This window comes from Lodderomyces elongisporus, chromosome 1 (genome assembly GCF_030384665.1).
Source record: "Lodderomyces elongisporus chromosome 1, complete sequence".
Classification (NCBI taxonomy): domain Eukaryota; kingdom Fungi; phylum Ascomycota; class Pichiomycetes; order Serinales; family Debaryomycetaceae; genus Lodderomyces; species Lodderomyces elongisporus.
In genome coordinates this window covers 448,744-464,706 of record NC_083673.1, presented here as the reverse complement: position 1 = coordinate 464,706, position 15,963 = coordinate 448,744, and the positions used below count along the sequence as shown (strand labels likewise).

Genomic DNA, 15,963 nt, shown 5'->3' with positions numbered 1-15,963 from the left:
AAGAAAGAGAGTGTTTGTCTGTGTACAACAGCAACAACAACAACAATAACAACACAAACAACAACAACAGCCAAAGAAAAAAATAATAGGGGAAACTTTCTTCTTAATAAAGGATATGTTCTCCTACCATCCAGTTCATATAGATGTTACTCGTTATTCTTTTTGTTTCTCTTCATATTCTTTACGGATATATGCATATATCATCTAGTCATCTCAACCAATGTTTCATAACCATAGATGAAAAGTGCATAGCATTTGAATGTAATGAAGTTACGATGGATTGTGTAGACCCTAACGAGATCTTGAAAGCACTTATAGATATTATGGATAAATATGTTACACTTTCATTATTAAGACTACTCCATTGGTTCTTCATGAAAGGGCACGAATTGAAGGATAAAGAAATTTCATAGGAAATTTGGAAATCAAAAACAAACAAAAAAAATTTCCCCTATTCAAATAAATGAAAAAAAATAAAATAATAGTAATAATCAAACAAACAATCAAACAAACAATCAAACAATGAATTGAAATATCAGTCAAATGTTTGAGTTGCACACGAGTAAAAAAAACACATACAGAGATGGACGATACAGCCTTTTGCCCCTATACGCTTAGTCTGTACCTTCCTAAGAAGCTTTTCTATTTTCTTTCTCTATCTGTGCCAACTATTCACTTTTTCAGTATTGTTTTTTTATTCTTTTATTTTTTTATTTATTTTTATTTTTATTTTCATTTTCATTTTCATTTCCAATTTCAGTCTCCAAAATTTTTTTTTTAATTTTTTTTTTTTAATTTTTTTTCTTTAAAAAAAAAACAACAAAACCACTGGAGATATAGTACTTCCAATTTTTCCAGTCTTTCAATCGTCTCTCTTCTCAATTGCCAACAAGAAAAGTCCAACCAGGTCCAAAACTACTCCTTCCCCATTCCTACTACCCTTTTTCCCCTTCTTTTTCTTCTTTTTGGTCCTTTTTTCACACCCCTTTCTTTTTCTTCTCTCTTCTTCTTTTTTTTTTTTTGGAGTTGAGACATAATCAAAGAACCAAATATAACCCACAAGGAAGAAGCAAGAAAAATCAAAAAAAAAATCAAACGGAGAGTCATGAGTTCAGCTGCAGAGGTTTCTGGATCATCTCATAACAGACAAGAGCATCCATCTCTTGCTCACAAACGTCATCGCTCATCATCAGTGGGCGAAATTAATGTTGGAGACACGTCGGCATCGTTATCAACCATGCCCACCAGCAGCGCATCAAGAAGAAGATCCGATGCTCGTTTGATGCAGTTACTGAGTGGAAACAATCTGGATTTTGCTTTGGCAAAGAAATTGCTTGTTGGATTCAGAGAATTGACTTATAGACAAACATGGATCTTACCTTTAATTGTGTTGGTTGCTTCTTTTTTCACATACTATTTGTCATCACCATCAGGCAAAGTACACAAGTTTATGGAGGATATGATGATCCCATCATACCACATTGAGGGCACTGACCAGTACGGGAAAGGTGCCAACGATTTCAAGTTTGTTGGGTTTTATGCCATCTTTTTCACATTCTTGAGAGAATTTATGATGTGTTGTATTTTGAAACCAATTAGTATATTTTTGGGCATTAAGAAAGAAGCTAAGCAAAAGAGATTTATGGAACAAACATATGCAATGTTTTACTATGGTATAAGTGGTCCTTTTGGATTGTGGATCATGTCCAAAACACCATTATGGTTCTTTGAAACGACTCCATTCTACCTCGAATACCCACACAAGACCCACGAAATCTTTTTCAAAGTCTTTTACCTTGGTCAAGCTGCATTTTGGGTGCAACAGTCCGTTGTATTAATCTTGCAATTGGAGAAACCAAGAAAGGACTTTAAGGAATTGGTCTTGCACCACATCATCACCATTGCTTTAATCTGGTGTTCCTACAGATTCCATTTCACTTGGATGGGTATTGCGGTTTTTATCACCATGGATGTTTCTGACTTTTTTTTGGCAATATCAAAGACTTTAAACTATTTGGATTCAAGCTTAACTGGCCCATTTTTTGTTTTGTTTATTGGTGTATGGATATACTTGAGACACTATATCAACCTCAGAATCTTGTGGTCCGTTTTGACCGAGTTTAGAACCGTTGGTGAATGGGAACTTAATTGGGAGACTCAACAATACAAATGCTACATCTCACAACCAATTACATTCTTTTTGATCTTTGCCTTGCAATTGGTCAATATCTACTGGTTGATTTTGATTCTTAGAATCTTGTATAGATATATTTTCTCAGGTGACAAAAAAGATGAAAGAAGTGACGATGAAGAAGAAGAGGAAGAAGTGGTTGAAGCTGAAAAGAAGCAACAATAGTAGTAAATGAGGAGAAGAGTAAAGTGCAACGGAAACAGAAACGGAAACAGAAACAGAAACAGATAAAACCACTTTTCTACAATTAAACTCGACTTATTTTCATACAGTTACATAATTTAAACTTAATACATTACATTTCCATAGTTTCTAGTTCTCTTTTGTTTTCTTAATCTTTTTATTTTTTGCTTTTGATCTTCAATCATTTGTTTGTTAGTTACTAAGCCATAGTGAATTGTTTATAAGTCACAGTCTTTGTAGGTGGACTTTCTCCTTGGGGTTTTTTCAGTGATATTCAAGTTTTATTGAGATTGAAAGTATGCTCCGATTCTCACATTTTCCTTAATCCATGAGGTAATACGCGTATTTTGATGCGCGGCTTGATTTCTCAAAAGTGTTGTAACAGCATCAACACAAACTTTTACAACAACAATAGCAACAATAACAACAACTTATTTAAAAAGCGATGGATGCATTACGAAACCGACTAAGTGATTTGAGCCGAGATGAACTCATACAAAGGATTCTTGAGTCCGAAGTAGCTCTAACCGAGTTTCAAGAATCAAGTAGAGATTTGGAAAAAGCTTTGGAAGATGAATTACACGACTTGGAATCAAACAACACCAATATGCAAAAACAAATTAACGAATTGAAGAAGCAGTTGGAAAATAGTCGACGACACAATAAAGAATTGAGTAATGAGATCGACTCGTTACAAGAACATATACATAAAAATGATAAAGAAATTGCCCAGTTGAGACAAACTTTGGTGAATGTGGAAATCACCAATGACACAATGGAAAACCAAGATCGCATCATGACCAGTAAATATGAAGTACAACAATCGCTTAATAATCAATTGCTTGAAAAGTTGGCGATTTTAGAAGATGAATTGGATCGTACAAAAAAGGCCAATATGGAACAAGGTTTACACGTCGCAAACTATAAAATTCAGATAAAAGATTTGCAAACTAAGATTGATACAATTGAGCAGAGGCTGAAGCAGGAACAAGAACAAAAACAAAAACGGAAGCAAGAGATGAATAAATGTGTTGATAGGGGTGGTGCATCTTCGATATCGCCCTTGGATGAGAGGGATACACTGTTCTTGAGTATTCGCGAGATGCTAAAAAGTACACCGCCCCCAGACAAGATCCGAGACACCAGCAGCAGCACCAGCTCCAACAACAATAACAATAACAATTGCAATTCGTCATACCAGATGGGCAGATTAAAGAAATCAGATTCGTTACAAAAACTCAAGAATCTCACTAGAGATATTGAGGTGTTCCTTGGAAAACAGCAGCAGCGGCAACATCACCAGCATCAGCATGAACAAGGAGATGGACTTCTGAGTAGACTGAGTATGTTGAAATCACCTTCAACTACACAATTGAGTACGATGGAGGATTCGACCGCAACCAGACGCGATAGGAGCAGCAAGAGAATTTCATATAGTAAACGGTTTTCGGATTTACCTTCGATTGGTGGAAGTCCGATTTCGCAAAGATTAATGAAGGAATCGACATAATACGTGGCTAACATAATATATATATATATATATATAAATTTACATATATTTATATATAAGACAACAGTAAAAAACTTAAAGTAGGTTTTTGGGACTTCCCACCTCTACGTGACATTCACTACGACATTTGATATATTATTTAATAATAACTTGCGACACGCGAGTTTGATTTTTCTAATGTTGTATTTTGTTGTCTAATTTTTTTTCTTTTCTTTGGCTTAAGTACTTTATTATTATTTTTATTATTTTTATTATTATTATTATTGTTTTTTTTCCTTTTACTTTCTTCGGTTGTGCCCAAATCTTTGGTAGATTCGGCAACCTCTATATTAACGTAAACATCTTTGATTTCATATACACATATGCCTTTATACGTAACAGCAAAACATGGACAACTTCAATGATCTTTTAAACCATTTCCGAAATGAGGATCTCTTCAATTACCTCGTGGAAATGGATACCAAGCTTAGGGAATCAGACCATGTAGAAGAACTGGAGTATCACATATACCTTGGACAACTCATTCAATTGATTGAAAAGCAACGACAATTGCAACTGAATGTTGTTGCGCAAACACCACCACCACCACCACCATTACCACCACAGCATGCGGAGCAACAGCAAGCGCAACAACCTCGGAATAAAGGATCAGACAATGTTGATGCAGGAAAAAATTATCATGCTTCACCAAATGTTTACAAGATGCTTTCGAGAAATTTAATCTTCATACTACATAAGCTTCCCAGCAAGGTTTTTGATTTGGCCAATGACTTACTCAATTATGTTCAATTGGACGTAACGGGGAAGTTGAACAGTATTTGCAAAGTGGCCGTGATTTTATTGATTGATATCTTTGATAACTTTCCTTCAAACTTGGGCTCATTACTTTCATTTAGCGTGTCTCAAATTTACAAGATCATCAAGAAGGACCCCAATGTAGACGCAAATTTAGTTTACTTGTTATATGTGATTACAAAGCACGCCGGAAAGCAAGATGTTGACCTGAAAATGAGTGCAAAGTTGATGAAAATTGCTACAAAAGCAGTCACTCAAAATGCAATCTCCTTTGAGTATGAAGACATAAAAGCAACTTCAACAATCATGCTCAAGAGAAATTACATACTACTTTACAAGAACTTGCTATTGCTCAGTATTTCTAGCCATTACGAGTCACTCTTGGCGGCTTCAACAAAGTCAGGCTCTGCAAGCGCCAAACTCAAACCCCAGCACATTATGCTGCAACAACACAGTTACCAACAATCTCTTTTATCCTCAAATGAAAGTTTTGTTGAGTATGGGTTTAGCAGCAAGTTTCGCGAGATCCGTTTAGCAATGATTGATTTATTAGCTAGCTTTTTGATTCACTCAGTCCCCTCAACCGAGTTTTCGCCAATTCAATATCTTATCAACAAGTATCCTTTACCAGATTTCAATTTCAAAAACGCTAGTTTGATGAATTCTGTTACACTCGTAGGGGAATTATTGCCCGAAGAACCAAATACCGTTTTGGACTTTGATAGTGAATCTGTTTTGAAAAGAAATCTTGAAGAAAACTTGAAGCAGTCAAGCATTTGTATTTGTATTGTTTTCTACATGCAGATGGAGCAATTTCAAAATTCAGATTATATACTGTCTCATTTTATTGAAATAATAGAGCAGATTTTGTTGAAGTTTAGCCCATTGGCACCTCCAGCAGATGGTAAAGTAGTACATGTGCAAAATACCAATTGGGTCAAGACTTTGCGCAACTGGACCAATATTATAGATTTTATGGTGAAAGAAGCAGGATCCTCTCTGCTTGATGCAATCTTTAAATTTGTTTTACTGAAATTGAGTGGGGGAGCCGAGGACGAAGACGCAAAAGATTTGAAATTGACTTCTGGAGCAGCTTCAGTGGCTTCAAAAAAGTCGAAAAGAGATTCTGGAATATTTGGGATTAAGAGCAGCAAACAAAGCAGAGGAAAAGACCACTTTTTGAATTCAATCAATGTATTTACCAATTCTTACCAAGCATACATTATTTTGCACTTGATGCGCCCTTTGATAGCTAGTGGTGTTTCTTTTGAAACATCCGAAGTTACCAAGGTGAAGAAAAAAGAGAGTGGAACGACGGGGGAAACTGCAGAAGCTGCAGAAACTACAGAAGCTACAGAAGCTACAGAGAGCCGCGAATTTAATTTTGATGAGGCCGATGCCCCAACTACTACAAATCTTGAACTGATATTATTGAAACTCGTCATCAACGATAACTACTACACGAGAATATACGCCGTGGAAGCATTATTACAGTATGTAAAGTCAAACCAAGCTTCAGTAAATCAAATCATATTAAATGTTTTCCGTTTGGTGGAGCGAGAACAAAGCTTAGCAAAGAAAGGTTCTGCTACAGCTGCAGCTACTACTACTACTACTACTACTACTACTACTACTGCTGCTGTTGCTGATTTATATCAAACAACTGCAAAAGACGAGCACAATTCTTGCAGAAATCCAGCTACGAGGCTCATAAGCTATTCATTAGCATTGCTGGCCATTATTAAGCAAACGGACCCCACTATATTACAAAATGCATTAATTGTTAAGATATTGAGTTTTTGTACTCAGACATTGAAACACAGTCACAATACAAGCCAGAGCAGTAGCTGTTGGATTATTTTGTCCTCCATGGTTTTGCTCTACAAGCATTCAGAATATGTCAGATTAAATTCGTCTCAACTTCTTGTCTTTTGGAAGAATTTGCTTACTTCTCAATACATCAGTTCTTCCAATGTGCACAAGTCTGGCCCAGGAAGTGAAGTAGCTGAAGTATACGCAAATTTAAAAGTTCGTACGTTTTCATTAGCATGCTTCAACAATTATTTAGTTGCAGTTGCCAGTGAGATGACGCCAGAATCTTCAAAGCAAATGTCATTTTTACTTACAAAATCATACAACTATTTGTCCCATTTGGAAAGCAGTTTAGAGACTGTTAATGCGGCAACTACATTGAATTATGAGTATTGGAATGAGTCCTCGTTCAATGCCGACTTGGTTCATAATATTCTTTACTCAAACTTGTCGTATGATTCCCGATTATCAGACGAAAGCCTTGCCATCAGTTTGGTACTTACTTGCAAAAAAGTCATTATTCAAAATTTTATCAAGTTATCAGGCCAGTTTCAACACGAGCTCAATTCAAACATTGTGATTTTTTTGGTGAAATTATTCAGTGACCATCGCTTGTTTTCTCGTAGCACAGTTGTTGATCATGAGAAGATGGCGAAAAAGAAATCTAAATCAGCGGCCGCGACTGCCGCTTTGGCAGCTGCAGCGGCAGCAAGTAGAAACGAGATAGAAGATGAACTTGTTTACTTAAACGAGGACCGAAATTATGCTTATGGAGTGACCAGTTTGTTGTCCAGCGAAACAAAGTATTTTGATGACTCGGAGATGTTTTCGTATTCAAATATGTCTTTTCTGAAGGAGCCAGCGAGAGAGATTAATAGTTTACATTTTGCTTCTTCTTTGTCCACTGTCTCGGATAAGCAATCTTTGTTTTGGTTCGATGTCTTTGATGAAACTGCATTTAAATCTAGAGAAGATGCTATTGTGAATGATCCTGAGGTGTATTTAATAGGCAAGTACTCGGCAGAACACGATTACGCGCCACCATTGATGACATCGCTTGTGGATCTTTCAATTCGCTTGTTCCAGATTCTGTTTTCATCATTGAGTCAAAAGATTCAATTTTCTTTATTGGAACAAATTCGTCACTCAGTAACAGCAAAACCAATTGACTTTTTGAGGCTAAAAAGTTTGCAAATAAATGTCACTGTAGCGTTAAACGGAATGCTTCGCAATGCATTAAGAAGTTCTGCCAAGGTGCACAATGACGTTTTAATGTTGACGACGGATTTGATAAAGACTATGAATGTGAAGGAGGAGAGGTTGATGGTTTTGAATGCTTCATCCATAGGGTACTGCTCTGCATTATTGCTGAAAGATCTTTCTTATGGCTTGGTCACCACTTTTGTCAATGATATTGTAACAAATAATGACTCTTTCAAAAGAGCATTTCTGATGCTTGCTTTGGGAAGAATATATTTGCACACCAAACTTGGTTTTGGAGAAATCTTTAATGTGCTACTCCAATTGCTTAATGATCCAAACCCCCAAGTACATTATTACACGCTACAAGCGTTGATTAGTGTTTTTGAGTCAGTAATTTCCAATACATCTGTTATCACCGATCTTTCACGCAAATTGGAAATCATATACTTGAATATTCCATTTGATGGTGATGTTGGTAACACCGCATTAGATAATTTAAAAATTCGATACGGATCCATGGGTGAGTTGACTGCATTGCTCAAGCTCTTTGTAAGTTCATTGGGTCCTTCAATCATTGAATGGGGTACTCGTCTGAGGAGAGGGTTGCGCAACATATTGATCAGCTTGGCGTATGGAATTGGAGCTGTATCGACAAATGACGAGGCAAAAGTGTTGCATGAACTCATGAGTCTTTTCCAAGAGTTGGTCATATACGACCCTAAATTTTTCCAAAATGAAGTTGAGTTATTTACTCAAATTTTGAACACAATAATTTCAAATAATTTAATGGCGGTCATTGCAAATGTGTCACCTACTTCAGTCAACGAGGATGCTATATTTCCGTATTCCGCCAATTTGGGCTTGATAGTCAAGGCTTATGCATGCTACTACGAACTATTAAAAATTTACGGAGCAAAGATCATTACAAAAGAAACAGAGCTGCTTCTTTGGACATCGATGACTCTTCTTCCATGTCATGACCTTAAGCGAGTAATTAAATTGTGGCTCGAATTGAGTTTGGAAAAGAACTGGTTTGCGATTTTAAGCTCATTGTTCAAATCAAGCTCAAGGAATTTGAGCCGCAACTTCCTTGAGCGAAAATACCAACAAAAGTTGTTACCTTTACAACAAAGACGGAAAAAGGAAAACGCAAATAATGGTATTGATTTAAAAGACGAGGAGAACGAAACAATAGCAGGCGACGAGCAAGAAAACAATGAGAAAAATGAGCCCATTTCTTGGGAGTTCAAGTTGTTCATATTCGAATTGTTGAATCATTTGCTTCTGTTTGCTTATTCCAACTACACTTTAGTAGAAAAACTCAAAAGCAGAATCCCCGATATTGTCAAATTATCTTTTCTTGGCTCTACATCGTCGTTGATGGAGCTCAAGCTCAAAGGTCTTGACTTGCTCAACCTGGCCTTGGAAATTTTTGGAGATTTCAGAGACCCTGCTTACCCTGCAGCCTCGATCCTTGAGCAGCAACAGGCGCAAATTATTAGTGCGTTGGTACCATGTTTTGGACCCGGCAATGACTACGTAGTCATTGTCCATGCAATTCGTGTTTCGTCGAATTTTGTCAATTTGCCGCGAATCAACTTTTACTCCAAGAAGAGAATATTAAAAATTTTAATTGAGCTTCTAGAAGAACTTTCATCAAATACGTTTGTGAGATTTGTCTTTTTGGAAAAGATGTCTGAGTTCGGTAAAAGGGTAATTCAATTAGAGTGTTTGAATAGTTGGGCGTTACTAAAAATCAGTTCTTTAGATCAAAATAGCGATAAACTGGATGCTGTTTTTGTCGTCGATGCTGAAAATGAGAAGGAAAAGGAGGAACAACAACAAGAGAAGGAGAATGCAGCACTAGAAGAAGAAGAAGAAGAAGAAGGAAAAGAAGCGGAAGGGGAGGAAGGAGAGGAAGGAGAGGAAGGAACTGAAGAAGCGCAAGGAAAGGAAGAAAAACAACTAGTACAAATCCTTGACAAATACAGTACATTGTTAACTTCCTCTTGGATTTTGATGCTTCGGGAGATTTCAGTCAACAAATTCTCTGAATCTGCAACAAATTTCGAAGTTGAGTCACAAAACAATTGTTGGCTCAACTTTGTCAAAGTTTTAAGTTTAGAACTGGAGAAAGATTACGACCGTATCAATGATTTACTTGAAGGAGATGCCCAAAGCTTCTTTTTTGTGTTGTTTAGTCAATGTGTCGAGTATCTTGTTAGGAATCAGAATGTGGTGCAAATATTAAAATGTTTAGAACGATTACTCAAGTGTGCGAACTTGGTGGATCTAGTATTCAACGAGCAAATTTTTGGAGAAGTCATTATACTTTTTGACCGAATGATCTTGATTGATGACGATACTGAAATACAGTGTCTATTGCTCAAAATTTTTGAGACAATGTTTGACACTTTTGTTCTGTCGCAAGAAGATAATTTGGGTAAAGGGTTTGACATGCTTTTCGAGATCATTAGGGTCACTGTGCTACCATTATTTAGAATCTTGCCGTTTCTCAAATCAAATTTTGATTCCAGTGATGGTCATTATGCTGTATTGATGAAACATGTCGAAGATGCATCGAACTTGTTGGTGATTAAGCAAGCATTAGACTCATTGACGCATATGATCCAGCTGATGCCCAATGTTGTTAAATCTGATCTATATTCTTGCTTGCTCTACATCTTTGCCAAGATATATGAAAGCAAGAAGGAGATAATCATTTCCATCGTTATTCCTCATTTGAAAAGAGTGATTTTGGAGCTCAAGTCCCTTGGAAACGATGCTACGCAAACATTTTATTCCGTGATTAGTGGGTTTCTTGAAATCAATTCCGCGCATCCCTACACGGTGATCACTACTGTGATCTTCATCACCAATGGCGATTTGCATTTGGATGAGACCCAGTCGTCTCTACTCGACTCAGCGCTAATCCAGCTTTTGCAAGACCCCAAGACGTCTCAAATAGCCGTTCAATGTATAAAATCATTGATCACAAATCTGGGTTCATCTTCGCTCGACGTGTACGTTGTGAGAAATCTAATCACAAAATTTATCAAGATTCTTAGTGGAGTTGAGCAGAGCAAAATTCAGATTGAATTAAGATTAGTAGCAGAGTTCTTGATTATGTTTTGTAAAAGCACAGTTGATGACGATGCCAAACAAAGGGCATTATACACAATTCTTTTGCCTGTCTTGGTGAGGAATGATTTGAATTTGGAAACAATGTATATCCACAATAAGTTGATTATTTTAGGCAAGCAGAACCCCAAGCTATTCCGAGAAGTATTAAGTCGCAAACTCACTACTGATCAACAATCGCGAGTAGAGAGTATTTTGAAATCCAGCAAGAGTTACAACGACGAAAATGGCGAGGCACAAGCTGGGATTGAATTGAGAACATTTGGTTAAGAAAAAGTTTCTAGAGTCTTTATTTTGCTTCCTTCTTATTTTACTTTATTTTTATTTCAATTTTTATCTTATTTTCTATTTTGTTTTACTTTGCTCCATTTTATATAATTTCTTTGTTGAATTCTTTGTTTTCTATTCTTCACTATCCTCCCTTTAGTTTTTTTTTTTTCAATAGAGCGTCCACCATTCTTTTTCTTCCAAGACAAAGGGGAAATTGTATGTGCAATATTTTGTTTACGTATCAATCTCTTTATAATTAATTTATGGGTATTGTTGAATAATGTAACTAGCTTGATAGAATATCATTTAGCAAGTTCATAATGAAATAAAAAATGCAGTTTAGACTATACGATTATTTCTTTATTGTATTTGTTTATTTCTGTACTTTTATTTTTTCTTTCCAATATTTTTCTCTCTCTATATTTCTTTAATCCTTTAATAAACTTATTTTTATTTTTGTTGTTTTGGTGAGAAGGACGCGTCTGTTGATGAAAGGTGTTTACAGCTTTTTCTTTTTTTTTTTTTTTGCAAAGGTGGAGGAGAGCTTCAGTCATCCCAGTATAGAAAGTAATGAAACATCCCCATGTCGGAGCTAGGAACAATTGATTTTGGTAATTCACTATTTGGACAATCTATACTAGGTCTACGTGATTCTGATCCATCTAAGAAAAATGGTACTGAAAACGTTAGTTTACAAGGAGAAGATACTATGAAAGGTGCAAGTGCAAGTGCAAGTGCAAATGCAAATGCAAGCGCAATTGGAAGTGGAAGTGGAAATGAAGATGCTAATGTAGATTTTCCTCAAATAGTACGAAATGACCTAGAGACTGAAACCAAATATGTCAAGCTATTTAATGGGGAAATCGTCAATCTACGTAAAACATCGTTGAAGAAAAATGTTTTAGAACTTGACTCGGAATTTTCATTATTAGACATGGAGTCTCTTCGATCGAAGGCTGAATTAAGAGTACGAATAAAAGAAAACAATAAAAAGCTTGGAAATGGCTATCTAAGACCGACACCGGAACCGACACCGGATAAGAACAAAATTTCCAATCTCAAACCAAATAATGATTCATCAAAGATCTGGACTGAGAAATACTGCCCACGTAGCTTTCTCCAGCTTTGCTCGGCAGGAAATGACAAACAATATCGAGTTATTATGAAATGGTTGAGCTCTTGGTCTTCATATGCTAACAATGAGTCTCGAAATCATGGTCGCGATGACATGGATTCGATGAAGCGCCCACACCGAAAGATTTTACTCATTCATGGCCCACCTGGTGTGGGCAAGACGATCTCTGCTCATATTTTGGCAAGACAAATGGGGTTTAATGTGCAGGAACTCAATGCTGCAAATAGTATGGATACTTTACCACAAGCTTCGTCTTCATCTCTGTCAACAGTTGGGAATGCTCATGCAAATGCAGCAACTGCATTAAAGTTGAAAATTCTTAACTCGTTGACATCGAACTCAGTGTCAGACAGCACAAAACCTTCATGTTTGTTGATTGATGAATTAGACTCTTTAGCAAATGTTAATGAAGTAACTAGAGTTCTCGCTGATCTTGTTCATTCGGATGAAAGAGCAACCTGGAGTAAGAGATCATATAATAACGATGCAAGTGGGAGGAATGGAGACAAGAGATCTAGAAAAAGAAAAGACAAGATCCTTAATCGACCAATCATTTGTATTGCAAATGATATATATGCACGACAATCGGGAAGAGTTGGACCCAATCCCTTGGAAAAAATACGTGCGATTTCTGAAGTAGTGGCATTTAAAAGACCTTCTTTAGCACAAAAGGCCACAGGTGTTAAAGTGAGCGGAAATGCAATGAAATCTGTCAAGGACTTTTTGATGTCTGTAAATGAAAAAGAGAACCTTGGGTTGGATTACCGTGAAATTGGAGACATTTGTGAAAGCTGTGAAGGCGATTTTCGTGCATGCCTTAATCAAATGCAATTCAACGGTCGTAGGTTAAATCTAGATGAATTATCTAGGAGCAAACGCAACATCAACAACGGTTACAGTAGTAGTAATAGTAATATTAACAGTAATAGTCACAGTCACAGTCACAGTCACAGTCACAACCACAGCCATAGCAAAACTACATCTACTGCCACTTTGCAAGATAAGAGCATTTCGTGGTTTGCCATGGTTGATGACATTTTCAAGCGGGATCCACAATTAAAGAAAGAAGAGAATTTCAACAAGCTTTTGATCAAGTACATGGATGGGCCAGGAAAGGCAGTCACAAGCAGCTCAGACTCGTTTGAGAAGATTATCAATGGTGTTTTTAACCAGTACTTGGATATAGTTCATTTTCAAGACAACTCATTAAGAAGGCCAACCCAGTTGAGCGATTGGCTACATTATTATGACAAATTTAATCAGGCAAACATGGATACTTCGCAATATTTTCCTTTGGTGGCATTGAAATCTTGGTCTCTTTTCAGTGATATAAAGTCACAAAAGAACGCAGTTGACAATAATCCACTCGTACCAAATATGAGGAATTTAGCATTTGAATCATACGAAACATTGAAAGAAAATAAACAGGCAGCGCGGTCAGCAATGCAAAACATACCTATTCCGTTGAAGCTTGCAGTTGGTGCACACAATTTGGAGACACTGGCAACTTTGTTCTTACCATTTTTGTCTAAAATTTTGACCCCTAATCTATCGTCTAAGATCAAGACTCAACTATCAAGTTATGAACTTGCGGTAGTTGATAAAGTGGCACGCCTTTCTATCGGCATTGACATAAAACTTGAGTTTGAAAGACACATAGAGTCAGGACAATCAAATTTAAAATTTTCACCTGACTGGGACACATTATCTCAATTCAAGAATGACATTTTCAGAACCACCCAAATATGGGATACAAAGATTTGTCAGGCTAAAAGACACAATTTGTTTCCACTTATGACTGAGAGAATTGCCGAAATCAAATCAGCTAAAGTTAAGAGGTCGCGGAAGGTTCTTGAAGAAGAGGCAGAATTTGAAGGAACTTTGAAGAAAAGTAGAAAGAATAGTGACCAGATGCAGCAACATCAACTGAATGATTCAAGCGCACAGACTAAGAACAATTACTTTTTTAAGGAGAGGTACGATTCTGTAAAGGCAGGTCTACTTGACACAGGTTTGGAAAACAAGCACCCAGTCGAGACCCTATCCAATACGAGAATCTGGGTGAATTACAACGAGGGTTTTTCTAATGCCGTACGGAAGGAGATCACATGGTCTGATTTTTGGCACCCATAAGAACCTGAGCATGCAATCTGCACACATAAATACAAGTAAATATATATATATATATATATATATATATACATATGTTCTTGAAGATATTTTACTTCAAAATGTTTTCTGTAAGCTTAGCTTTAGCTGGGACGTTAATTTTTATAGTGTTTTTTTTTAAGAATTGAGTCTATAAAAAATCAAAGCATTCTACTAAAGCTGAGTCGTAGAGTATTGTTTTATTTAATCGTCTCGTATTTATTTGCCAGACATTTTCTATACGACGCGCACACGAGGCTATATTTCTCATGAGAATTCGACTTTATACACAAATGTATGGAACATCTGAAAAAGAAAAAAAACAACAAGAGAAAAAAAAAGGAAGAACAAAACAGAAAGTGAGAACTTGTTGAGTGTAAAGAATATAAAAGTAAAGAACCTTCTTCCAGATCCTACAAATCAACAAAGAATTGAATTTGATACAGTAAGAAGAAGAAGAAGAAGAAGAAGAAGAAGAAGAAGAAGAAGAAGAAGAAGAAGAAGAAGAAGAAAAACAGAGAAAGATAGAGAAAAATGTCCTTAACTAGAGAATCAACTGTCATCCTAATAACGGGAACCTCCTCAAACCTTGGTTACAACATCGCAGTGCGTATGTTGGAGCAATTGCCTGATAAGTCCAATATTACTTTAATCGTCACTTCCCGTACTTTACCGAAAGCCATTGAACTGATCAAGGATATCAAGAAGTTCATCGTTGAGAATGTACCACAAAAGCTTTCTTACGTCGAGTTTGACTACATCTTGGTGGATTTTGCAGATATGGTATCGATCCTTTCATCGTATTATGAATTGAACAAGAGGTATAAGCACATTGATTATTTATTTATCAATGCCGCACAAGGTGTTTATTCTGGAATTGATTGGGGTGCTGCTGTTGTAGAAGTGCTAAAGAACCCCATGCAGGCCGTGACGGATCCAACATATAAGCTTCAAAGAACAGGCGTTGAATCTAACGATAAGTTGGGGCTAGTATTTCAAGCAAATGTTTTTGGTCCTTATTACTTTATACACAAAATTGAACATTTATTAGAAAACGGAGGCAAAATTGTTTGGATTGGATCTATAATGTCCCACCCCAAATATTTGTCCTTCAACGATTTACAGTTGTTAAGATCTCACGAATCATACGAAGGATCCAAGAGGTTAGTAGATCTTATGCACTTTGCTACGTATGAAAAGTTAAAAAGAGAAAAACAAATTGAGCAATACTTGGTTCACCCTGGTATATTCACAAGTTTTTCATTTTTCCAATATCTAAACTTTTTCACGTATTATGGAATGATGTTCCTATTCTACATGGCAAGATGGTTGGGCTCGCCATACCACAATATTTCAGGTTACATTGCGGCAAATGCTCCTGTAGCAGCTGCCCTAGGAAAGACCAAACAAAGTGCCAAAGTCGGATCTGCTTGCGATAGAGCTGGTAAAGAATATCTCATTTACGAAGAAGTGGATACAACAGGAAAGGATGACGTGGGTAAATATTTGGAAGACTTGAGCCTTGAATGGGATGAAAAGCTTAAAAATCAAATTTCCAACTCGCGACAAGCATAG

At 36.5% G+C, this 15,963-nt stretch overlaps 5 protein-coding genes across 5 annotated transcripts; all 5 read left to right on the top strand. All coding sequences in view use genetic code 12, as the record gives it.

Moving 5' to 3' along the window:
- Window positions 1–1,105: 1,105 nt before the first annotated feature.
- On the top strand, window positions 1,106–2,356 carry LAG1 (sphingosine N-acyltransferase lag1; the record flags this gene model as incomplete). The annotated part of the gene is made up of 1 exon (XM_001527592.2): window positions 1,106–2,356. The coding sequence occupies one exon, from the start codon at window positions 1,106–1,108 to the stop codon at window positions 2,354–2,356; it is 1,251 nt and encodes a 416-aa protein (XP_001527642.2).
- Window positions 2,357–2,819: 463 nt separating this feature from the next.
- NDE1_1 (NADH:ubiquinone oxidoreductase) lies at window positions 2,820–3,884 on the top strand (the record flags this gene model as incomplete). The annotated part of the gene is made up of 1 exon (XM_001527591.2): window positions 2,820–3,884. The coding sequence occupies one exon, from the start codon at window positions 2,820–2,822 to the stop codon at window positions 3,882–3,884; it is 1,065 nt and encodes a 354-aa protein (XP_001527641.2).
- A 387-nt stretch (window positions 3,885–4,271) lies between these two features.
- PVL30_000155 (uncharacterized protein) lies at window positions 4,272–11,105 on the top strand (the record flags this gene model as incomplete). The annotated part of the gene is made up of 1 exon (XM_001527590.2): window positions 4,272–11,105. One exon carries the CDS (start codon window positions 4,272–4,274, stop codon window positions 11,103–11,105), a length of 6,834 nt encoding a protein of 2,277 aa, XP_001527640.2.
- A 583-nt stretch (window positions 11,106–11,688) lies between these two features.
- On the top strand, window positions 11,689–14,373 carry ctf18 (Chromosome transmission fidelity protein 18; the record flags this gene model as incomplete). Its single annotated transcript, XM_001527589.2, has 1 exon — window positions 11,689–14,373. The coding sequence occupies one exon, from the start codon at window positions 11,689–11,691 to the stop codon at window positions 14,371–14,373; it is 2,685 nt and encodes an 894-aa protein (XP_001527639.2).
- Window positions 14,374–14,922: 549 nt separating this feature from the next.
- On the top strand, window positions 14,923–15,963 carry ERG27 (3-keto-steroid reductase; the record flags this gene model as incomplete). The annotated part of the gene is made up of 1 exon (XM_001527588.2): window positions 14,923–15,963. One exon carries the CDS (start codon window positions 14,923–14,925, stop codon window positions 15,961–15,963), a length of 1,041 nt encoding a protein of 346 aa, XP_001527638.2.